The following is a 23,802-nucleotide window of genomic DNA, read 5'->3' as shown; positions in this document are numbered from 1 at the left end:
TGGCTTCTGCCTTGCAGAAAACAATGATGCAAACTCTGACAATCTTACTCCTGAAGGACTCACGCAGTCTGGCCTAGGTTTATATGGTTAGAAACTGGGTGGACTTTTGTTAGTGCCTGTGGTATGCGTTTCCATAAATGGCTAAAATCTGTTGTGTGGGGCTGGACTGAACATTTGCAAATGTGTACATTAATTAGAACTTAAAAACCAGCATCCCCTAGAAGTTTGGGATGAAAATGTCCTGTGTATAGCTTGTTGAATCTCCTCAGCCAGGACTGGATGGTTCCCTTTCATAGATTTGATAAAACTTTCTCCTATTTAATCTTAAACATCCCAACGGACTGTCTTCATCACTTCTACAATAACATGCTATCCAACTATATGGATTTAAGAAGGCCATCTAACTATAAGATATGTCAGTTAGAGGACAGAGCATAGATCCTTACACCATTCATTACTAGGCTAGCGGTCTCTAACACCATATTATTACTTAACAAAATAAAAGTCCAGAATATAAAATTGGAAATTAAATAGCCTTAAATGGGAATACTACTATAGTGACTTACACAAGAGATACATGCCAATAGAATGCAGTTTTCTGGAATATGATCCTTGAAAAACAGGATTCAGAGTCATATGCACTGCACTGCAAGATAGCAGCTTTGTTCTTTCATGATACTAGAAGATTCTGAGTCAAAACATGGGTTATCACGCTGTCCTATCCACCCCCTCATGCCTCAAAAGGACGCATTTGACATATTAGTAACTGGCAGCAGGAGCAACATTTGCTGAGGGGCAAGGGAGGCAGTTCCCCCTCAACACATTGGTTTGCCACCTCCGACTTCACAGGATACAATATAATCACATATAATGTTCTATATGCTGATATGACTTTGCCTGCCTCCCACACCTGGAATTTTCTGAAACAATGCTCCTGACTGGGAGATAAACAGTTAAGTAGTAACACATGACAGAAATAAAGGCAGAGAGGCAGACAGGGACACATGAGCAAGTAAGTAGTCTATATGATTGCAGGAGGCCAAGATGGATGATTAAGAGCATACATACCCCTGGAGTTCTCTTAAATAGTGTTGGGGTTTCTACATCCACAAACCCTAAAAAACAAACATAAGCTTCAGATATTGAATATGCTGAGAATGTTGGTTTGAGACAAGTTGACTGGAGACTGTGGTTAGTCAGCTTGAGGTAGTCTGGCAGAGCATGCAGGTCCTCAGTCATATACAGACTCTTGATTCTTTTTCAGGACGACTAAAGATTACTTATGCAGGCACAGCCTGATACTGAGGGGCGCTGAGCACCCAACAACTCCTATCATGACTTGAGTTCTCAGCCTCTCATGTAACAAGCTGCATAGTTGCTTATGTTTGCACTGGCTACTCTCAACAATTAGGCTAAAATTTTGCAAAAGTGACCAGTAATTTTAAGATGAGCACCTGCACTCTGATAATTAGGCCCTTATAAAGGCATATAAAGAAAGACACCCAAAAACTGAGATGCCCAAAAATCACTAGTCACTTTTTAAAATCTTGGCCTTAACATTTATTGTATACATACTGTTCATTCAGAAACGATCATCTGTGGCATGATAAGGGACTTATAGCCGCTGTGCTCTTTAGACATCCCAATATCCCACCCCATGGTATGTTCCTGGGAGATAGAGCCATGTCAGGGCAGCAGTTTGCCCAGCACCTCTCCCCTAGTATGTCAGGCAGTAGTAGAGCAGATAGCAAGAACAAGGAGAAAAGAAAAAGATGATAAAGTGCTAAGAACTAGATACTCACTAGATATATTTCTCTTACCATGGAGATTACAGAGGTACTCCCGCATTTTCATAACCATCTGCGATCTCAGCCGCAGGTTATGTTGCATCTGGAAGCTGCGCAAGTCCAAGTAGCGATACTGCATGCGCAAGGCCTCAGATTTCTAAAGAGAAAAGGATTGTGATTAAAGAGCAAAAGCCAAACCAGATGCCCATAAAAGCTTTTTCAAAGACCACAATGGAAAGGTGGAAGAAAACATAGGACCCTGCATTACTGCCAGTCATTCATGACCTACGTGGAAAAGCATTAGTTGCTTAGGTCACACTCTGACTCTAACTGTGATAGGAGCTGCATGCTCTAAGCTCTATATTCTGGAATGCTCACTTTTCAATTGGCAGCAACAGATCATAATAATCCTACTTGGGACTTGTAGGGTGTTTTCAATCATAGATCTCAAAGCATTTTGCAAAGGTGAACAAGCATTATTAAACTAATTTTACAGATGGAGAAAACTGAGATACAAGACATTGTGTGAGCTGCCCAGTCACATAGTGAACCAGTGGCACAGAGGATATAGAGCCCTGTTTTCTTGAATGCTGGTCCCAACCCCTATCCACTGGTCCACATTTCATAGGGAAGAGAAAGGACACAATAATCAGTGATGCAAGACATACCTAACCATCAGTCTGAGTGATCTTAGTGTCCTGGAGGGATATACTCTCTTGCTAGCTGGCCGCATGCCTGGGTGAGGCTATATACCTTAACTTTTAAACACATTAGTCCTCCTGAGACCTTTTGTTTCACAATCACAAAAGATGGACATGAGCCCAAATTTTCCTTGTTCCCATCATACCACCAATTCTTACTGTCATTATATTTATAAACCCAAAGCACGGAGCCAATTTAGGCCTTACATTCTACTTTGCTATTACAATTTCACTCTCAGAGCTTACTCTAGGCATGTTCCATTGTAAACAACTCTTGCCCCAGAGCACAGAAGGTGGGAGTAAGAAGAGAATGCCCTACAACAGTGCAACGACACTGCTCTGCCATTCAGCATGGCAAATTCTAACTCTTCTGAAGAGCCAGTGCTTAATGCCTAAAGGCAGGCAGCCACCTTGATAAAGTCTTTAATTTCAAAGGGCAGCTTCTTGCAGGAATTCAGGACCTCAGCTGTCTTCACCTTCACTTCAATGTCACCTGTTGGCATTCTCTGAAACAGAGAAAAATAGATTTGAACATCAGGCAAAATACTTGGACAAGTTTCTTTCTAGATTCATGGATTTTCAGGCTAGAAAGGATGCTTATGATTATCCAGTCTGACCCCCTTACACAGCACAGGGCAGAGAATGTCTCTTGATCAGTTTCTCCAAATATTCCTCAATATTCATTGGCAGTTTAAGGCCAATCAGTTCCTATTTAAGACACACCGGTTCTCACTCTCCTTCAGTAGTGTATCCATCCCTATTAGAAGTGAACCAGCTTTCTTGCCCATAATCTGCTCTCTCCCTATGACACGTACCAACTACAAGGCAAGAGTTAGGGCCTGATCCTGCCAACACTCATGCACATGCTTAACTTTATGCTCAAGAATAATCTCCTCAGCTTCACTGATGTATAACAGGGGAATTGCAAACAAGAGTAGGGAGGCATTTGACACTGATGCGACCACTAGTGGAAACTTGTGTAAAGAGTTCCAGAAGGATGTTGATATGTTGGAGAATGTTCAGAGAAGAGCCACAAGAATGATTAAACAATTGAAAAAACATACTTTATAGTGATAAACTCAAGGAGCTCAATCTATATAATTTAACAAAGAGAAGGTTAAGGGATGACTTGATCACAATCTGAAAGTACCTACACATGGGGAACAGAAATTTGATACAGAAGGTCTAGCAGACAAAGGTATAACAAGATCCAATGGCTAGAAGTTAAAGCCAGACAAGTTCAAACTAGAAATCTGATGCACACTTTTAACAGTGAGGGGAACTATCCATTGGAACAACGTACAAAGGGCAGTGGTAGATTCTCCATCACTGGCAATTTTTAAATCAAGATGGGATTTTTTGTAAAAGATATGCTCTTATTCAAACCAGCAAAACTGTATGGCCTGTGTTATACAAGAGGTCAGACTAGATGATCCGTGTCCCATTTGGATTAATAATCTATGAATCGATAAATGTTGGCAGTATCAGGCCCTTAACCTTTAATGTGGAGAAGAGCTATGGTTCTGCTCATTGGTAAATGAATTGCCCGCCCCCCATGACACCCAGGAACTGTAAAGGTTACACCAATTTCCATCAGTAGAGTTCCCAATTGAATTCTAAGGTAGACTTGAGTTTTTCTCCCATCTATCATCACTGTCACAATAAAGACCACTAAACTTTGTTATCCATTCCTTCCCATCTTGCAGGACAGAGTGGAACACCTTCTACTAATCAGAGAAGACCACATTAAAGTTTCCAATATGTGCCTTAAAAAAAAAGCTAACTGTGGAGCCCAGAGCTGGCATACTTTGTGATAGCATCTAGTGGCTAGAGAAGTGGATTGGGCATTAGAACTCCTGGGTTCTGTACTCGGGCCTTCCAATGACTAGTTGTGTATGGTCTTGGAAGAGTCACTTAAAGCTGCTGACAACGAGAGCTGTGGGTATGGAACGCCTCTGAACAATCAGGAAATTAACCTCCATGCTTCAACTTCTCTATCTATAAAATGGATAATCAAACATACCGACAGCAGGCACGAGTAAAAATGGTCAACAATTACTGCAGAAGTACTATGGCATTTCTTATATTTAGACTAGCAAACCAAAAACATGGATGGTAAAGTCTGGCCTTTTTTCATGGTGACCAGTGCCTGTCAGAGGGGTATTGTGGGACTTAATTAATTAGTGTTTGTGAAGTGCTTTGAAGTTCCTGGAAGGTGCATGCCATAGCAGTTATTTCTATTTCATTGTATTCACAATTCTTTCACATCACTCCAAGATGGATTATCATACCTTGGAGAAAACAAGCTTGCTAATGGCAAAGCAATGACATAACGTGTGCAGCATGAATCCACCTACAAAATCTCTGTGCTAAATTCAGTGCACTTTACCAGCGTGCCAAACTCTAGAAAATCCGAAGAAAGATTTCAAAGCACTAACCGGGTTCTTCTGCCCCGGGGGCCGAGAGGTGACTGTCCCAGTTACCCTCACAACAGATTCCACAGGGGCATCATACAAGACCTTCTTAACATGGGAATGTGCCTGCAGGAAAAAAAAATACTGAGATGTCATGGAAACTGAAGTCACATTGCAGACTGTGCCATGCTTGGATGCTTTTCTGTTTTCTTTATGGCCTCCTCTCAGACTAAATTTAAAGATCATTCTTTAGAAACCAGTTGTATGACATTATTACTACTTGTATTGCAGTAGCATCTAGGAACCCCAGTCATGGACCAGAACCTCACTATGCTAGGTGCTGTACAAAGAAAGAACAAAAAGATGGCCCCTTTCCCAAAGATGTTACAATCTAAGAAATCTTACATTCTGAGCACAACTCACTCAAAGATAGGTCTCTAGCTCAGCTAAGAGCTTTAGTAATCACAGTCCTTTTGCTTTACTTCAGGAGTGCTCAAATTTTGCTCAACCTGGGGCTGCGCTAGCAATCTGTCAGGAGACTGAGGGCCACAGATGATGTACATAAATCAGAGCAGACTGCAATACGTAATATAAATTCAGTCTGCTGATACAGGACAGCTCATTCTGCCCTGGACACCATGGGGGACAAAAAGTCTTTAAAGCAAAAAATCTAGAGACTCATCCCTTGGCAGCCCTTACCTCATCCTGTGGAATGATGATTTGTGTCAGTCCCTGGAAGTCCCTCAGAACCAGGAACAGGCCCTGTCTGAACATGATGAAAACAAAATGGAAAGAGTTGTTTCTCCCAGGGTTCAATCTTTTTTGCTTTTTAAGCCAAAGCCTATGTTAATATCTTGTATTTTTGGGGACATTATGGCTTTCATCTCAAAGCACTTTAGAAACAACATGAATATAGGAATCACTTTACTCACTTTGGAAATCAGGGACAAAACAAATCTTTAATTTGGATTAGATTCAGGTACTAAACCAGACTATAAAAAACTGTAACAGCAGCGCTTGAATTTGAACACACCCATGAAGAACAAGAGTTTTGAATACACAACATAACATTTACAGGCCCTTGATACTGAACATCATAGTCTATCTGAACAAATCTAGCTAAGGAATCAAACTAAAGCTCAGGGAGAGATGAGAAAAAATGAAAACAAAGGAAATTATATTCAACTTCTATAAAGAAACTTCATGTGGATAATCCAAGTCTCTAGAGTTGTTGTGATAGGATCTGTTTTCTCAGATACGGTAAATATACCTGTCATAAGTAACAGAGCCATGCACTGACAGATGGGATTCATTACTGAGCCTGTAGAAAGGTGAGAGCACAACATAATCTTGTAGTAATTATAAAGCCTTTTCTTGGCGCTCCATCCAGGACTGTTCCATGACATGTCTAGTACTGTTGATAAAAATCTATATAGCCCATTACTGTAGAATTCTAACAGATAAAGAACAACATCTTTACATTATAAAATGCAAAGGACCAGGCTCTGATCTTGGTTACACTCATCACTAAAATCACCAGAGTTAGTCCCAACTTACATGCACTGTACCCAGGCTAGAACCCAGAATGTGGCCCAATGTGGCCATAATTAAGTCAGAGTACTAAGAATATTGTGATTTAATGCTTTACTAAATATTTGCAAAAAATGTAATCACTGTAGCTATGCTAACATAGTTAGTACATTGAAGCATGTATTATTGTGTATATTCACCACTTTGAATTAGCACTGCAACTAGTTAGCTAACTTATTTTTCTTATTTATATTTTATGAATAATCCATATGTATTCTCAATGTGCATAATTAAGTCCTGCTGTCAAAAAAGCACACTCAAACCTCATGCGGCCTCTGTAAGGTGGAGATCATAGTATTTACCTACTTTCCACAGTTGTTGCAAGGATTAGTTAATGTTTGAGCAGAACTTTGAAGAAATATAAAGCACTCAGTGCAAAACATTTTAATCAAAACTAGTTTATCAACAATGCTACAATAAGTTTTATAATGTTCACACACTACTGTAGTCATTTCTGATTATTCAAAACTTAGATACTCATGTGATGGTCGCTGTAGAAAACCCTAACAGAGACGGATTTGTATTCAGTAGTCAAATAAGACTAATCACTAGTATTTAGTGTTAGGGAAAATGACTCCAAAAGTGCCTTTGTCACATCCCCATTGTAATGCAGCAACCTCTAGGGCAATGCATAACAGCATACAGCAATACTAATCAAAGGTTTAGGGCAGAAAATGAAAAAGAACACAGTTTTCAACTGAAACAACAGTGGATGTTTAAATTGACAGAATGTAGTTACCCAAATACAAACTTGGTCAGGACTCCAGGGTTAACACTCAATTCCTGGGGAAGGTCCCAGGGGATATTTAATACAGGTAAATGGTCAGGACTTTGATGCAGAGGACTTGGTGGGAACATGGCTGGCTACTGTAATGAATCATCAGTGCCACTTCCTGCAGTACCTGAATTTTCTTTGGAGGTCTTCCATCCCAATCAATACTGACCCAAAGCAGCCCTGCTTATCTTGTGAAAAGCAAGACGATCCCAGCACACAGTGACATGGCTGTACATGTACTAAAGCACAAAGTAACAGTGTGTGGGGAAAAAAATTCAGACAGATGCTAAAAAAAAGTTCTGTCTATTGATTCAACTACTAGATTATCCTTGTAGGTTCCCATCCATGTACCGACCTGAGCTTGCTTCATTTAGGACATTTGAGAGAATCACAGCACAAAGTGGTATCTATTGTGCTTAAAATTATTACAAGTATTTCTAAGGTGTCCTCAGATCTATCTATCTTAGATATTTGTAAGGCAGCTATCACCTTGGTATTTCTGTGAGTGCTGCTTAATCCCAGATCAGATGAAAGCTAGAATAAAACACAGTGCACTTCCAGACGGTTGTTAAACTACTACTAGCAAGATCTCCTATAGCACTTTTCACCTGCAGATCTCAGAGAACTTTACAAAGGAGATAAGTATCATTCTCTCCACTTTTCAAAAGAGGGAGCTAGTAGAAGGGAATCCCCTCTGACTGATTAAACAGAATGGTAGGAAAAACAACTGAAGCTCCTCAGCCTCCTCCACAGAGAGCTTCAGTGGATACAGTGAAAGCCAATGGACATAAGGAAGCCTGTCCATAGCTTCCAGTTCCACTTCCCTCCTGGGTCTTTGCAAGTTTTAAATACTAATCTGACATGAATCTCATTGTTCAATACCAACTCTTCAGATGGGGCAGAGCTGGGAGGAATGTATGCATGCAAAGGTGACTTTAAACCCCTCTTCTGGGACCATGAGGGGGCCTGCCTGGCCACTGCATAAGTTAAAGCAGCCTTAGAGCTACTCTAATTTACACTGTGCTTTCTGCAGCTCCCCAGTAGGCCCGGGAAACAGAGAACAGCTATATTGCATGCACTTGGGCCAGACCCTGACCTGTCCCTACACCCACGTCTGGGCACAGGGCACTTAGAGCTGGTGCTCTATACTGGCCAGGAAGCCACCCTGCACAGAGGATATTCTCAGAAAGGTGTTTCCTCACATTTTAAAGCCCTTTTATGCTGCCAGGGTGGTGTAAAGGGCTGTTAACATAACCAAAAATCAGGCTCTAGGAGCTGCCTTGGCTCCAGCAATGTAACCTCTCCACCATCCATGTGGGTTGCATTTACCTTTGGTACTGAATCCATCCACACAAGGTGACCTCTTGGCCCACATGAGCAGAACGCAACTCTCCGCAAGTGTTGGTCCGAGCCACAAAGCTATTGAAATCTTGAGATAAAGCCAGAGAAAAACAGTTTCAATGGTAGCATAAATGCTAAACGAGAGCAATCTAGGTCCTGTGATTCAGAACAAAAAGGACAGTCCCTGCCCAACAGAGTTTTTTGTTTGTACAGTGCTTAGGACAATGGAGTACTGGTCCAGGATTAGGGCTCCTAGGCATTATGGTGATAATAATCCAAATCTGTTTTATGGCCTATATATAAACAGATCATTTCTCCCACCACTAAAGTGACTTCTTGGGTGAAAGCCAGCAGCCTTTAAGGATGGCATAGAAACACTACCTCCTTGCCTGAAATGATTTGTAAAGAAGACTGTATATCCAAAGAAAACAACAGGGACAACTATAGGGAGGTACAACTGAAACATGGCCATATGTGAACATCATCAGCTTTCTAAGAATCATAACAGTGATATTTGTCAAACAACCTGTACATACCAATTCTGGCAGCCTGGGTTGATGATCTGCTTATGCTACAAGTAACAACAGGTTTGCTGATCTCTCATCCTAATTCCAGCATGGTGTTCTTTAACATTTAAGCATAATCCACAACATTTGCCAATTTATACTCAAAAAAGACCCAGGACAAAAATAGCAGAGGGTGTTGTTGCAGGTATGGATTGAGTCATGTTGGCTGAGCTGTGTTGGGGGTTGAGGAACAGAGTAGCACTAGATCAAGGTCTAAATGTGTTGACAAAACCACATAAGGAAAAACTGAAAGTCTCTGCCTGCTTTAGACAAGGCTAGCAAAGGCCTGATTCAAAGCCCATTGAAGTTAATGGGAGTCTTCCTATTAATTTCAATGGGCTTTGCATCAGGTCCTTAGACAATAAAAACAGACGAATCAGTTTCATGCTCTGGTTGTTAAACATTCACACTGTGCTCTTGGGTTTTAAAGTTTATAGTATTTTAGAAGGTTAAAGGGAGACTCTCAACTTAGGCACATTCCTGCCTGAAAACATTTCACCTACTATTGTTACAGACCCTTAAAATTCCTAGAGGGGAAAAAAATTTCCCTCACTTTTATGTCAGATACAGTCAATTTTTATCTGTTTGTCCATATCCTTCACATTACAGTAGGAGAAAGGGAAAAAACGGTTTTCAGACAGGAAAATGTGATTTGAAACCAAAAAAATTGGCTTTGGCTCATGCCCCATGTGGGAATAATGTGCAAAAAGTAAAGAGCATAAATGGGTTAATATACATTTTAAAAATATCTAGAGGGAAGTGCTAATACATGTCTCATTTTAGTGATCGTTTAATTTTCTGTCTGGATTACCATATGAGGCTCTGTCACCCAGAATAAGAGCAAAGTTGAAGAAAAGACAAATAAGATACAAAACCTATTTTTGTAAATTCAATATGTGAATATAAAATATTGTATTCAGACTTCCTCCCACCCCTGCTCACCTGATGCTCTTTTCTCTGAGCTAAATGCCAAACTGCGGGAAACGTATCTGCACCCCGGTCTGTTTAGTTTTCTAGAGAACAGAGACAGCTGACTGTACAGCAGTCGCAGCCCGTGGCGGAATGACATCTTACAGGCCACAAAAGCTGGATGACAAACAAAAGGGCAGTCCTGGATCTTTCACACACTGGACAGTTTTAGGAAAAAACAACATGGAAAGTAATTTCACTTTGCAATCCTCAGATTTTATTCTTCAGTCAGTACTTGTGTCAAATTCTCCCTTGACTGACCAGCTGCCCTTATTTCCCGGAAGGGTCCATGTGATCTAATGGCTAGGGCACTGGCCTGAGAATTAGGAGACCTGAGACCCTGCTGTGCCAGTGATCAGCTATGTGATCTTGGACAAATTAATTCACCTCTCTGTACCTCTGCTTCTCCTCCCAACCTTTTACTGATTTGTCTATTTAGACTGTAAGATCTCCGGAAAAGGGACCATAACTCACTATCTACTTGTACAGTGATTAGCACAATGGGGCATCAATACTGTAATATAAATAATAATCACATGTACAAACTCCACCTTTATTTCCCATCTGTCATCCATACTAGTTCCTGTCTCCCTCAAGCCTGTATAATATTAATATTTTGTATGTGTATAGCATCTTCCATTATCAAAGAGGATCTCAAATGGAGGTCTATAAACCACTTGCTGGTGATGTCTGGAAAGAAAGCAGGTCAGGTCACATGGCAGTGGCTCCACCTTCTTGCTTCCAACTCCATGTAATTCAAATTAGTATTAAGTATAAAAACTGTCTACTCTAGACATGCCCTAAAGATGATCAGACTCTTCACGGCCAAGAGTCAGCCCTTGCCTACATACAAACTTGTCCCGTTTAACTAAAGATGTGTGTGTAAACCTACTGAGTCCAGTGCATGTTTGCTTACAACACTCTTATTTCAGTTAAAGGGTCTCCTATTTTTATATAACCTACTTTTTTTACACTATATCAAAATAGGACACTCAATCTAAAATAAGAGCACCTACCCACAAACTTGGAAATAAATAAATGAAGGTGAGATTTAAAACAGACTTAGCCTGATGTACTTTAAAATGTTACCAGCATAACTATATCAGTAATAGGTGTGATTTTTACCAATATAGTTATGCTGATAAATATAGTTATGCTGATAAAAGCCCTAATGTACTTATACTTGTATAATGCACTTTATACTAACATGGAGTATTTCACTTTCGTGATCTGGAAAAAGCTATACTGGTATAAAAGAGTTCATATAGCTGCATCTGCAATGGGGAAGAGGCTTGCGACTTTTTTCCTCGATTCAAGCCCAGAAGGCAACATTGTGATCAAGTAGTCTGTGAATAACAAAAGCCAGAAAACATCCCCAAAATAATTCCTAGAGCAGATCTTTTAGCAAAACACCCCGTCTTGATTTAAAAATTGCCAGCAATGGAGACTCCACCAGGACCGTTGATGACTTTAAGGATCATAGTGGCAAAACTTTGGAGGGTAGAGAAGTTAAGTCTGCAGCCGTTAAGGCGATACAAATAGTGGGGTTGGCCATCTGCGCCCCCGGTAATTACCACAACCCCCGCAGCTGGGGCAGTTCTAGGGCCCGGCTCAGCCCCAGGCGTGTCACGGGGCCGCCCCGTTTCCAGCCCAGCGGCTGAGGCCCGGGAATGCACCAGCCGGGCTGCAGGGCCGACAGGCCATTGCCCGCAAGCGGCGGACGGGGGCAGTAATTTGCCCCTAAGCACAACCCGTTCACCCGCTGGCCCAAGCTCGGGGGGGCGGGCGGGCCGCTGCTCGCGCTCCCAGCAGGGGCCTTTCCCCGTTTTACGGTGACAGGCGGCCCTCTGTTGTTCGCAAACGGCTACGGGGCAGGAAAGGTGCCCGCGAACCTGGGGCTTTCCGAGAGTAGCCGGCCGGGAGAGAACCCAGGCGTCCGGGCTCCCGAGCCCAGCACAGACCCCGCCCCGCACTGGAGTGTTCGCTCCCCCCGGCGGCCCTCAGCCCCAGCCTCTTCCTGCTGCTGGCGGCAGCCCCGCAGGGGCTAGGTTTAGAGTCCCCACCCCATACAGCTGCTCTCCCTCCTTCGCTCCCTCCCGCGCTTTTCTTTCCGCACAGGCTTGGTCCTACCTCAGGAATCGCGACAGCGCGAATCTCGCTAATTGTCCCTATCCGGCCACCGTCGCATTCAGTCACCACGTTTGATTAGGACGGAAGCGTGTGGCACTTCCACGCCCGCAGTACACATGGCGACGGAGCAGATTTGCATCACGTGACGGGATTCCTGGCTCAGGCTCACGCGCGTGCGGTGTTCCTGCCGCACGGGCTGCCGGGAAGAGGATTCAAACGATCTTGGCGGAGCGCGCGCGAGTCGAGTCCGCGATGAGGCGATCGGGGCGGCCTAGTCTCTGGCGGCGGCAGCAGGTGAGAGCGCGGTGTCCGCGGGGCAGGCCCGCCGCCCTGTGTCTAACGTACGGAGAAGGATGTATTCCCCACGTCCGGCGGCAGGAGCTGGGGCGCTGCTCGTACCGCTGAGCTGCCTGGCGCGGGGGCCGATCTTCCACCGGAGATCGTGACGGGGGAGCCGCCCGGGAGCACCACCCGCTAGCGGCCCCCTCTGTCCTCCCCGTGCGGCATGACAGGGCCCGGCCCCGGCCCCGGCCCAGCGCTGCGGAGGCACCAGGCTCTCCGCCCCACCCATCCTGGAGCAACCGGCTGCGAACGTGTTCAAAGAGCAGCGGCCGGAGCATCTGCCACCCTCGATGTGCTGTGTTAGATCTACCCCCTGCAGCCCGCTATATCCACTGCCACTAGCGGGCTGGGCCTGTAACAGACACGAAGGGGACAAAGCCCCCTTCCCCCCAAGCTTACAGCCCAGGGCAGACTGGAGGGGGGGGCATAGTTCTTAGTTTGCAAGATCTTTCACAGGCGTTAACGTTAAGCTGACTTCACTACATTGGAAAAGGAGGTTGGGGGAAGTTAGGTAGGAAACTTTTCGTTACTAGGGTGGTTGAAGGTGTGACAGTTTGGGGACAGGTCTGTGTCAGCTTAGGATTCCATGTTGGGTTTGGGAACATTTCAACCTCCCTTCTGAATGTAACTTTCAATGTGGCTTTGAGCATTTGTTGTTGTAGCAGGTACTTGACACCCTGGTCTACATCTAAAATTGAGGTTGAAGCGATTTCACTTATGGGTGAGATAATTCACACTCTAAAGAGATTTAAGTCTATCTAAACGCCACAGTAAATACTGCTAGGCCAGTGGATTTACTAGAGTGATGGAAAATTGCATTCCTAGCTGTAGTAAGGGCATGGCTACACTTGCAGATGTAGAGCGCTGTGAGTTAAACCAGCCCTCGGAGACCACAGTAGTGAAAGCGCTGCAGTGTGTCCACACTGTAAGATTCAAGCGCACTGGCGTGGTTGTATTAGCAGCTCTTGCAACGGCCACAGAGAACAGTGCATTGTGGTAGCTATCCCAGCATGCAAGTGGCTTCAGTGTGCTTTCCAAATGGGTGAGGTGGGGTGGAGTGTGACCGGGAGTGTGTTGTGTGTATGTGAGGGGAGAGAGAGTGGGTTTTGGGGGGGGCTGAGAGCATGTCAGCATGCTGTCTTGTAAGTTCAGAGAGCAGCAACCCCTCTCCCCCCAGCATTCCACATTAATGGTTGCTTTGTTCCGGAGCAGATAAGCATGCCAGTTGTCAGAAATGGAGCTTTGAAAGGGCATATCCGCATTCCTGCAGTGATTCCAAAACAATGACAAGAGTGGCCACTTGACTTAAGGGGATTATGGGACATTTCCGGAGGCCAATCAGAGCACAGTAATGCAACACTTCATTCACACTGACGCTGGGGCGTTTCAGCCGAGGCACACCAAGCATTATGCGTCTTGTGGCGGTGGATTACCAGGAGTGCTCCAGCTGCAGAGTCCAGGCGCTCTAAGTGCCTTGCCAGTATGGATGGGTCGTGCGTTAGGGTGTCTGGGGCTCTAATGCGCTCTAACTTGCAAGTGTAGCCAAGCCCTAAGTGTCTGCACTACAGTGGTGTAGCTACAGCTGTGGTGCTTGTAGTATAGTAGACATACCCCAGATGAAGAATCTATGGCCAGGTCTATACTACAGACCTATGTTAGTATAACTACATTGCTCAGGGGTGTGTGAATGATGTTGTGAGAACCCCTGGTATAACTACAAATTTTTGGGTGGTCTCAGAGTGCGGCCACCAACTCTTGCCGATGGCCACTCTGACAATCCAAAAATACTTAATTAATTTTAGGAAAAATAAATATGCACATATACATGTACAGATCATCATCATTTATTTGTGTAGGTGTGTCTCCCCCCCCGACTCAATAATAATGTACAGTTGTCTCTATTCTTTACTGGACCTAAACAGAATAGAAACACAAATAAGGTGCTTTACATGTTTTGCTTTTTTGGTTGCTTTTTTTAAAGACTTGCTAGCTAGTAAGTCTGCTACTGTGAAAAGTGACATTTGTATATTTGTTAATATAATTTTTCACAGCAGACTTGCTAGCTAGCTGGGAGCCTATGAAAAGTGGCATTAACAATATCACTTTTCACAGCAGACTTACTCAGCTCTGGCACGCTGGGGAACAAATTAAGCCCTGGATGGGGAGGTGGGTAGGGGGCACAGGGGTGACAGGAGTCAGTGGGTGCCAGGAATGAGACAAGGGCGGGAGTCCAAAGCCCTGCAGCTGGGTGATGGAGCCTTCTGCTACATGGCCAGAGACTGCCGCCCACCACCGAAGGACTGAAGCCCGAGCCCCACTGCCCCCAGGAACATGGGGAACCCATGCTGGCTGCTTGCTCCTACAGTGTTTGTGGCTCTTGAAGGGGACACAGACCAGCCCCTACTGGTGGCCCCAGGGGAGGGGCTGCTGCTTTGCGTGCCCAGGAGGCTGTGGCTGCAAGAAAAGGTGCGGCCACAGTGGCCGTATTTGAGAAACACTGAGTTATACCAACCTTAACCTCCCATGTAGACACTGCTGTGTCAGTGGGAGAACTCCTCCCATCCACATAGCTACCCCCTCTCGGGGAGGTGGATTAAGTACACTTACGGGAGAGTTCCCTCCTGTCAGCAGAGGAGCATCTTCACTTTAGTGCTACACTGACATAGTGTTTTAAGTGTAGACCTGCCTTATGTTTGGGAAGCTGTGGCAGAGTAGTGAAGGGCCATCAATGTTCAACTGTTCTACCCCAGCAGAAGAAGTTTGGTACTAGCAGGGCCATTGATTTTGATCCACTGTCAGACCAGAAGCCCAGGGGGGAAGGGGTTTATTGCCTGGAAATTCTCCAGTGGAAGATTCCATCCCCACAGAACAGAACAGTGTCGTCCAACAACACTGGGAGTCTGGGCCAGGACCAGCTTGTGACAGACGGCACTTAGGCTGTGGCTATGTTCCTCACGTTGTATTTGATCTGTGAGAGTATCATCGTACAATTGTGTACCTCAGTATATTTTATTCAGCTAAATCTTGTTGAGGTGGTGGTTCCTACTTGCTGTTTGTGGAGAAAGCAAGGATTTCTATGCTGAACAGCTTTTACCATTTCTTGACTGTGTCTAGTACTTAGATCCTGGGAAATGCTCTTACATTAAAATAAACTATCAATCTCTACTTTGGCCAAGGTGAATAAAAACACAATTTTTAACTTTTAAATGGTTATTTTTGAAAAAAGATCAATTTATTGAATTTAAATCAAATATTTTTATATGCATATTGCTAGTTCTTTACTTCCATCCCATTTTGTAGTCAAATTGCAAAGGTGAATATTTTGTATTTGTTTTGTTAGTTTCCTAATTCTTAGTAGAGTTCAGTAGACTTTATGCAGATATCTTTCTACTAAAAAGTTTCTTTCATTTAAAATGTTCCTTTATGCTGAACAAAGCCCAGGGACTTACTTATAACAACCTTAATAAGCAACTAGCCAATGTTATATTTACAGCCAGCACCACCTTCCCATATGCAGAACTTCAACTAAAAAAACCTGAATGCTTCAACCAGGCTATATTCCTCCATCAGGGTTCGCAGTTTGAAGTCGATGGGATTTGTGCTTCTAAGTCACTTGGGTGCTTCTGAAAATTCCACCATTAAGCCTGGGCTTAGAAGCTTAATTTTCTAGGCTCCCATTTTTGAACATTTTGGCCTGTTTATAAAATGATTCGTAATAACTCTGTTAATCAATTGCAAGTCTAAACTTTTCATTGTATGCAGTCTCTCTAATAAACTTTTCATTGTCAGTTCAAAACAAAATTGCTTCAGGGTTCGATTTCATGCTATTAAAATATCTTTTTAAATAAAACTACAACTTAAGCATGTGCACAAGTGTTTGAGCTAAACTTTAAGTACATTAGTTCCTTTCGTGTAAGTAAAGTTATGCACTTGCTCAAGAGTCTGCAGGAACACCACCTTAATTTTCAATATTTGTCTCTTGCCTATAGCAGTTCTGTAAAAATCAAATAAAAGACTCTACCAGTAGTGGCATTTGAATTAGAAAGAAACATTTATAATTTAGTTTATTAATTTGAATTAGTTTTACAAAGGCTCACTGTGATCAGAATCAATGATTTACAAATACTTAATTGACCTAAATTAATAATTTAAATCACTCCACCCTGACTATAGGAAGCTTTCAGTCTTTGGGCTCTTTCCATGCACAGGATATGGATACTCCTGATTCTGGAGGCATGACCCCTTTAGGAAGAAAAACTGCAGAGACTGGAATCAACTTTACAAGTACTACACGTTTCTCAAGAGGTTTGACATTCATCAGGACACACACCCTCTTTGGTCAGAGCCCAACTAGGAGAATAATTCCACAAACATCTTTACTGCAGGTGGGCTTTTAGTAGTTGAATATAACTAAAGAAAATGTCTCTATTCATATTTTAAATCAGCTGTCACATCTTATTTGACAGCTTTATCTAACCATTCTATTGTTGAATAGATCTGTATGCTGGGTCACTAATGATGTCAATTATATTTCTCAGAGTAATTTATATTTTGATATAATGGCTTTTCTTCAGTGTTGCAATTGCTTGGATATTCTTCATGCAAGGAATGGGCTTTAAAATGTGTAAAGCACTTTGCTAATTAGTTTCAAGTCAAACCTGAAGGGTAGAACTAGGAGTAATGCAATAAAACTAATTAAAAAAAAAAAAAAAAGCTTCCTGGAATTTATTCTCTTTGTGGGGAGACTTTTTCTATACTGTAAAATAACTTAAGAAAACCGGAGAAACTCCTTTCACTTAAGTTATTCAAAACAGTATGAAGCACTCACCAGATATTTACTGGCCTGAAGAATAAGCCATTTCCCCTGCAATTTAAAGGAATCCAAGTTATGTACTGTATTGTTTGTGATATTGCTGACTGTCTTTAACAATTTTTTAAAACAACCAAAGCAAGATATGTAATAAATTAATCGTCTTTTCTGTAATAATCATCGTATACATCTTCCTGCATTATCTTCAGTGTTTTTCTCTTTACTTTATTTTCCAGCGTAGTGCACTCTGTTTTCTTCACTGTATTTTACATTGCACATTTCTCTATTCTTGAACAAGTCTCTTTGCTGTACTTTTTCTAACATCTCATCAATATTGCCATCTCTCCCATGCCCGCCCCCCCCTCCCACCCACACATTCATGTGCATATGCACCCCTGTCCACCCAAACATCCAATAGCTACATGACTGACACTACTAGCCAGTCAGATGTAAAGGAGTGTTTGGGGGGAAGGGTGGGAGGCGGCAGATCTTTCCTTCTCCCTTGCCAAGCCACTGGGAAAGGGAAGGGTGTTGGGACAGCAACTAAGCTGCTATTTCTGGACCCTGTTTGGGGACTCGCGCATTTAGTCTCAGGCTTTGCCTGATTGTTCTGGCATGTGATTAAATTTAAAGCTTTCTTCCAAGGCCCCTTTGGCTGATGGAAAAGAGGAGCAGTCTGTTTAATGGGCTTCCCTTCTGGACTACCCCAGTCTTGGAGCCTCCTAGCTGCTGTTACAGTGGGTGGAGAGTCTCCCATATGCTATCTTTCCCTCTGCCTTCCTTATGCTGCAAGACGGTCATGCGTGTGCTACTCTATTCTTTCCATTGGCTCCTTGAACATCTTCATTGTCTGCCCCTTTTTATTGATCACAGCTTACTCAAACTGCAGCAAGTAAAAGTAAGCTAATTTTTGTCAGTTCCACTGCTGTCCACTAGCAGCAATGAAAACTGACAACTCTGGTCTGTTTTAACTGTGCTTTAGCTTGGCAAAGCTATGAACTGCAGCAGAGGCACTCAAACTGTCTTCTGCACACAGGCAGTACTGAATGTGTCGTTATCAGCCTTCCAAACCTAAACTGAGTATCTTTGCAACCCTAAAGCTAGAAACTTAACTTTTCTGAAATGGAAGTTTAGATTCTGTGGACGTTGCTAGGACTCACTTTCTTAAAAATTAGCCAGGATTGTATTCTGGAGAACGTTGCTACTATAATCCAGTCTTTAATGCCTGAATGCTATAGCTGGGAAGATAGAGGACAATGACTTTGGTATCCTCCACCTCTGTTTTCTAATTAGAAAAATCATTGTCATGTTCAGTCCTTCCGCAGTGCTCACGGACATACATTACAGTAAAGAAATGCTGACAAGTTAGGAAAAATAGCTAATAGAATAAACACAACTGATTAGCCTGTGTATTTGATGAAGTGTACAAGTGTTTCTTCAATTTCATTACAGAAATTGTGGGCAGGCCTAGAAAACTGAATACTGTTCTCTTGATTCCAGGAAAATGCAGATCCTCAGAAGATAGCATTCCTTCTACGCAAACAATGGACCTTGTATAGTGTGACCCCCATGTACAAATTCTCTTATGGTAATCTGAAGGAGTATTCTAGACTTCTGAGTGCCTTTGTTGCTGCTGAAAAGCAGAAAGGACTTGCTGTAGAAGTGGGCAATGATCTTGGTATCAAAGTGACTTTGTCCACCCTTTTAGGACTCAAAGGTACGGATCAAGACCAGGTTGCAATCCTTGTCCAGGTAAGGGCTGCAGCTAGCATGTTGATAGCAGTGGGGTGTCTTAACACTTCTGAACTGCCTCCCTGTAACATGTTGAAATATTTATGGCTGCTAGTATAGTAATTTTCATGTATCCTGTGATTCGAACTTTTTTGCATCCCATTGCTTTTAACCAATATGGTTCTTGTCTGTTTTTAACACCCTTGTGGACCTCTTCATAAACTGTCGATCCATCAAACATAGACTTGGGAACTAATCTTTGTTATAGTTAGAGCACAGAAGTAGGAGTTGACGCTCTTCAGCTTGATGTAGGATCTTGCACAGGTCATTTAATTTCATTGGTAAAATGGATGTAATGCTACTTCTCTGCCATAGTTAAGGCCTATTAACACTCTGAGGTCCTTAGAGGAAAGATGCTATTGAAGTGCAACATTTTGTACTGCAATTATTGTAGGAAAATTAATGCACAATGCAAATGCTTCATTAAGCAGCACTAATGTAGACTTAAGGGTTGCTTCTGTTTCCATTGAAGTAAATGGCAACACTTTGACTTCAGTGGGAGGAGCCAGGTCCTCTATAGGCATAATAGATTAATTGCAAAAACTGTCTTTAAACAGTCAAGCTATCTAAAGTGGTATAATGGCACAGAAACCAGTGCAATGCAGTGTCAAAACAGGGTTCTGGCTGGGCCAAAAAAAAATAAAAATTGGGCACCAAAGCCATATAGCACCTCTGAAAATCAAGCCACTGATTTTCAGCTGACTCCCTCTGATCTCTTGCTATTAAAATGGTATATCAGGGGAAAATTCTTGTGCTTTAGCAATTCTTATTAGAATCTATTTTGCTCTGGCTAAGAACTGTCAAATGCACTCTAGAACTTGGAGATTTAATGCAGACATTTTTAATTTTAGATTGCATCAAGATCTCAGCTCCCATTTGAAAATGCAGAAGATAAAGTGGTCTGGTCAGGCTGGTTCTGCTGTATATCTGGAGATGATCTTTTGGAGAGTGTACCAGAGGATTTTACCTGTTTATCTTTGTTCCTTGCAAATGGGGCAGAGAGTTACACAGCCATAGTTGGCAGTTGGTTTCAGAAGACCTTTGACTGTTATTTCAGTCGTTTAACCATCAGCCCACTCAATCTTGCCTGGATGGCTGCTATGTGGACTGGGTGCAAAGTGGACAGTCATATGGCTGCAACAGAACTTGTTTTCTCTGTGCCCTGCATTCCCCAGTCTCTGGACATTTCATATGCCATACACCCTGAGGATGCAAAAGCCTTATGGGACACAGTGCAAAAAACTCCTGGGGAGGTTACTCAAGAAGAAGTGAATTTATTTATGGACTGCCTTTACTCTCACTTCCATAGACACTTTAAGATCCACTTGTCAGCCACAAGACTGGTGAAAGTCTCTACAACTATAGCTTCAGCACACTGTGATGGGAATATAAAGGTACTAAATTGAATTCCAACTATGAGGTTCTGATTAACACTGTTCTAGCTAGTATAATTAAAGTAGTGCTACCTGGCCAGAAAGAGCTGCCCCTAAAGTTGGAGCTACTTGATTCTCTTGAACTGATTTCCCCCTTAAAAAAAAAAAAAAAATTAAAATTTCAGCCTCTGCCAGACATAACTAGTTTCTAGTGTGTTCCACAGCACATCTGACAGTTGTGCAGTCAACATTTTGTATGGTGGCGAACCCCCAGTCATTGTGTTGGGTGCTGTACAAGCACAGAACAAAAGACAGCTTTTGGCTAAAATTTGCATTTAAAAATCCCAAACTTATACAAAACCTACAGCCAATAGAAACTACAATTGACTTTTTTGATACATTAAAAAAAAAGTTAAGAAAATCCCCATGTATTTGTGTGTAAGGCTACGATTTTTTCACAGAGTTCACAGAAGTCATGGAATCTGTGACTTTAGCCCCAGGAGCGGGAGCTGCAGGGTCCCCCTACCCCAGGTGATGGGGATACCCTGCAGCTCCTGGGTGGCAGGGGCCCCCAGAGCTCAGCGTGGGCCCCTGCAACTGCCTAGCTGCTGCAGGTGGTGTGGGGACCCCCCAGCTGAGCTGCCCATTTTGTCATGGATATTTTTCGTAAAAGTCATGGACAGGACACAGGCTTCCTTGAATTTTTCTTCATTGGCCGTGACCTGTCCGTGATTTTTACTAAAAATATCCGTGACAAAATCTTAGCCTTATTTAGGTGCTAGCACAATGTTGGGATTCAGATATAACATGGTAACGACTAGTGTATTTTCACTGTCCATGCTGGGAAATCAAAAGTTAAAAAAAAACAAAAAAACTAAAAATTGAGTCATTTGTAATCTGAAGTGCTAGCAACATAGCTAAAGAAATAGGTTTTAAATGTGGAAGCTGCCAAATGGGTGCTGCCAATCTTAAGTATCTTTCTCATTTCATGGCTGCTTGGCCTATTTAACCATTGACTATAGGAGCCCTGCCTCATTTGGTGGGTAGGAAAATGCACAGGAGATTTTTTTTAGAATGTGAACTCTTTAGGGCAGGTAATGCTAATCTGTATAGTTCTCAACACAATGTGACCCAACCTGGTTATGATCCTTAGGCACTACAGCAATATAAGTGTTCAATAATAACTTGTCAGGCCAGAATATCGAAGAGTTCTGCGGGATCATCAGATATTGCTAAAGTGAGTTGGTAGGAGGGTGGAAGAGCAGAGTGGCCAATTGTTGGTGCTTCTTCCAAGGAGAGGAAGGAGAAGTGAGGGGACAGAGTGGCTGGGACTTCTCTTTGAAAGAGGGAGAGAGGAGGTGGGAGCAGAGTGTCCCTTGAGCTGCTGATCTTCTCCCACAATGGGAGTGAAGATCAGAAGGGCCCATGTAGGAGGAGGAGGAGAAGATAGGACGCTAGGCTTCATGTACACCCAATGGGAGGAGTCCTGCAAAGAAACAGGGAAAGTAGCATGGTGATGAGATTAAGCCATAGTGCAAATCCTTCACTCCCCTCTATTTAAATGTGTAGAACACACATTGACAACAGCCATCAGTGACTTAAATAGCTTATTGTATTTCTGTTCAGACTACAACTAATGTTTTGGGGTTTGTTTGTTTTTTTGCAGATCTTACATAGCAAGCACCTAATAGGAGTGTTGACGCTGCTGACAGAGCTGGCGATCTCACAGATACAATGAAACCTTGTACTCTAAACCTGCTGTCCTAAAAAACTTCTTATAGATGCTCTGCTTGGACCACATTAAGTCCATCTGCAGTAGATTCATGTTTGAGAGACATTGACTGCAGAAAGCTGGCTTTCCTGCAGATTTTTTTAGCCTCACAAAACTCCAGTCCACCATGTGAAAGCATATTAGTTTCATTTGACCTCATTGGTTCCTGGACTGAAATCCACAATGGGTAATGAAGCAAAGAGGGCCATCAGAGGAAAATAATATAATTGCACATTTTGCTATAATAAAAAGGTCACATCAATAAAGTAACATTTTGTAAGTATCATTTAAAGGGTCAGGCATGAGATGGAACACTGCTCCTGCTCCATAGCCTAGATCAATGGTTCTCAATCAGCACACAGCTGCAACCCATGTGACATCCTTAGGGCCATACAGGTAGTATATAGTATGGATGTGTCTCACATAACACAGAGAGCTGCATAAGTGGCCCACAATGGTAAATAAGTTGAGAACCACTGGCCTAGATGCTAACACAGTAGTGCAGGAGGGTGGTGTATGTAATATAGGGCAGAAAAGCCTGTCGGGATTAATTTCTGCAAGGTTCAAAAGCATTCCCCTATGTTTGTTGAGTGAACAGTGAGATATTCAGAAGAATCAGTATGGCCTTGGTATCAGAACATTTGAAGGAAAAGCCTCCTGTTTCCAGCTCTGCTACTAGTGACCTAAGCAAATCACTTAACCTTGATGCCTCTGTTTCCTTAACTACAAATTAGGATACTGGCTACATTTAATATAGCTGTTTGAAATGTACAAATTAAAGTGTTATAAGGTAAAATGAGATTTCCCCCACCCCACACACACTGCAAGTACATAGAGAGGGTTTTTTTCTCCTTTTACTTGACTTTAGCTTCACTGACAGAGTGTCAATCTCTTTCACTCTTACTTGACTTTTCTGTTGAATGTACTGGCTTGGAATCAATGTGAAAACAGACTTTTGCTCAAGCTGCATTTACCTGCTGCAATCTATGTGGGCAGTAAGACCACCTCCCCTAGTCTTGAATTTGTCTATATTTAAGTACTTTGTGGTACAGCACACTGGCTATGACTAGGCTCCTAGGTATTTCTATAATACAACTAGCAGGCAAGCGCTTATGTGGCCTGACTTTCAGAAATGCTGAGCACTCGCCAGTTCCCACTGATCCATGGCTGCTGTTGGATGAAAGGTACCTAAATATTGATTATTTTTTTCCCCAGAGCATAGTTTCATAGTCCCATTTTTTAAAATCTTGGCTTATATTTTCATTTAAAAAAAAAGTACATTCTAGGCCTTGTGTTTGGCAAGAGACTGAAAACTGATATAAAGATTGGCAGCTTGAGGAGCTTTATTCTGAAATTCAATGACTTAACTTGCACTGCTGATCAGTTTAGGAGAAAGATCCAACTACTATATTTATCCCAGAACTGTATGTGTCTCTCTCACC

General features: G+C 42.6%; 2 protein-coding genes across 9 annotated transcripts in view; one reads left to right on the top strand and one right to left on the bottom strand.

The window, feature by feature from the left end:
- The window catches only part of DARS2 (aspartyl-tRNA synthetase 2, mitochondrial), a 41,642-nt gene extending 29,236 nt beyond the window's left edge, over positions 1-12,406 (bottom strand). For 3 of the 5 annotated variants that reach the window (XR_005583731.1, XR_005583732.1, XM_039485088.1), the window contains exons 1-8: positions 12,274-12,406; positions 10,117-10,301; positions 8,597-8,696; positions 5,602-5,668; positions 4,927-5,028; positions 2,899-2,994; positions 1,821-1,944; positions 1,069-1,115 (exon numbers count right to left, since the gene is read on the bottom strand). Coding sequence is in view for 3 of the 5 variants with exons in the window: in XM_039485088.1 (XP_039341022.1) it covers positions 1,069-1,115; positions 1,821-1,944; positions 2,899-2,994; positions 4,927-5,028; positions 5,602-5,668; positions 8,597-8,696; positions 10,117-10,243 (663 nt within the window). In the remaining 2 variants the exon portion in view is untranslated. The other 2 variants (XM_039485089.1, XM_039485090.1) reach the window with 2 other exon arrangements.
- A 31-nt stretch (positions 12,407-12,437) lies between these two features.
- On the top strand, positions 12,438-22,640 carry CENPL (centromere protein L). 4 transcript variants are annotated; one of them, XM_039485095.1, is made up of 6 exons: positions 12,438-12,567; positions 16,824-17,000; positions 18,926-19,013; positions 19,134-19,177; positions 20,068-20,610; positions 22,256-22,640. In XM_039485095.1, exons 1-6 carry the CDS (start codon positions 12,526-12,528, stop codon positions 22,325-22,327), a joined length of 966 nt encoding a protein of 321 aa, XP_039341029.1. In that variant the 5' UTR covers positions 12,438-12,525; the 3' UTR covers positions 22,328-22,640. The 4 variants fall into 4 exon arrangements, with proteins under 4 accessions (XP_039341029.1, XP_039341026.1, XP_039341027.1 ...); XM_039485092.1 differs by having other exon boundaries at positions 18,926-19,177; XM_039485093.1 differs by having other exon boundaries at positions 12,488-12,561; positions 16,821-17,000; positions 18,926-19,177.
- The last annotated feature ends 1,162 nt before the right edge of the window (positions 22,641-23,802 follow it).

Source organism: Mauremys reevesii, linkage group 8, assembly GCF_016161935.1.
Source record: "Mauremys reevesii isolate NIE-2019 linkage group 8, ASM1616193v1, whole genome shotgun sequence".
Lineage (NCBI taxonomy): Eukaryota > Metazoa > Chordata > Testudines > Geoemydidae > Mauremys > Mauremys reevesii.
The sequence above is the reverse complement of the archived record's forward strand: the minus strand, read 5'-3'. Positions and strand labels throughout refer to the sequence as shown.

Bases quoted from the DNA above. Each gene is read 5' to 3' on its own strand.
- CENPL (XM_039485092.1), top strand. From the start codon at position 12,526: ATGAGGCGATCGGGGCGGCCTAGTCTCTGGCGGCGGCAGCAG. The intron at 12,568-16,823 runs GTGAGAGCGCGG...TTCCATGCACAG, and splicing joins GTCTCTGGCGGCGGCAGCAG to GATATGGATACTCCTGATTC. The intron at 20,611-22,255 runs GTACTAAATTGA...GTTTTTTTGCAG, and splicing joins ACTGTGATGGGAATATAAAG to ATCTTACATAGCAAGCACCT.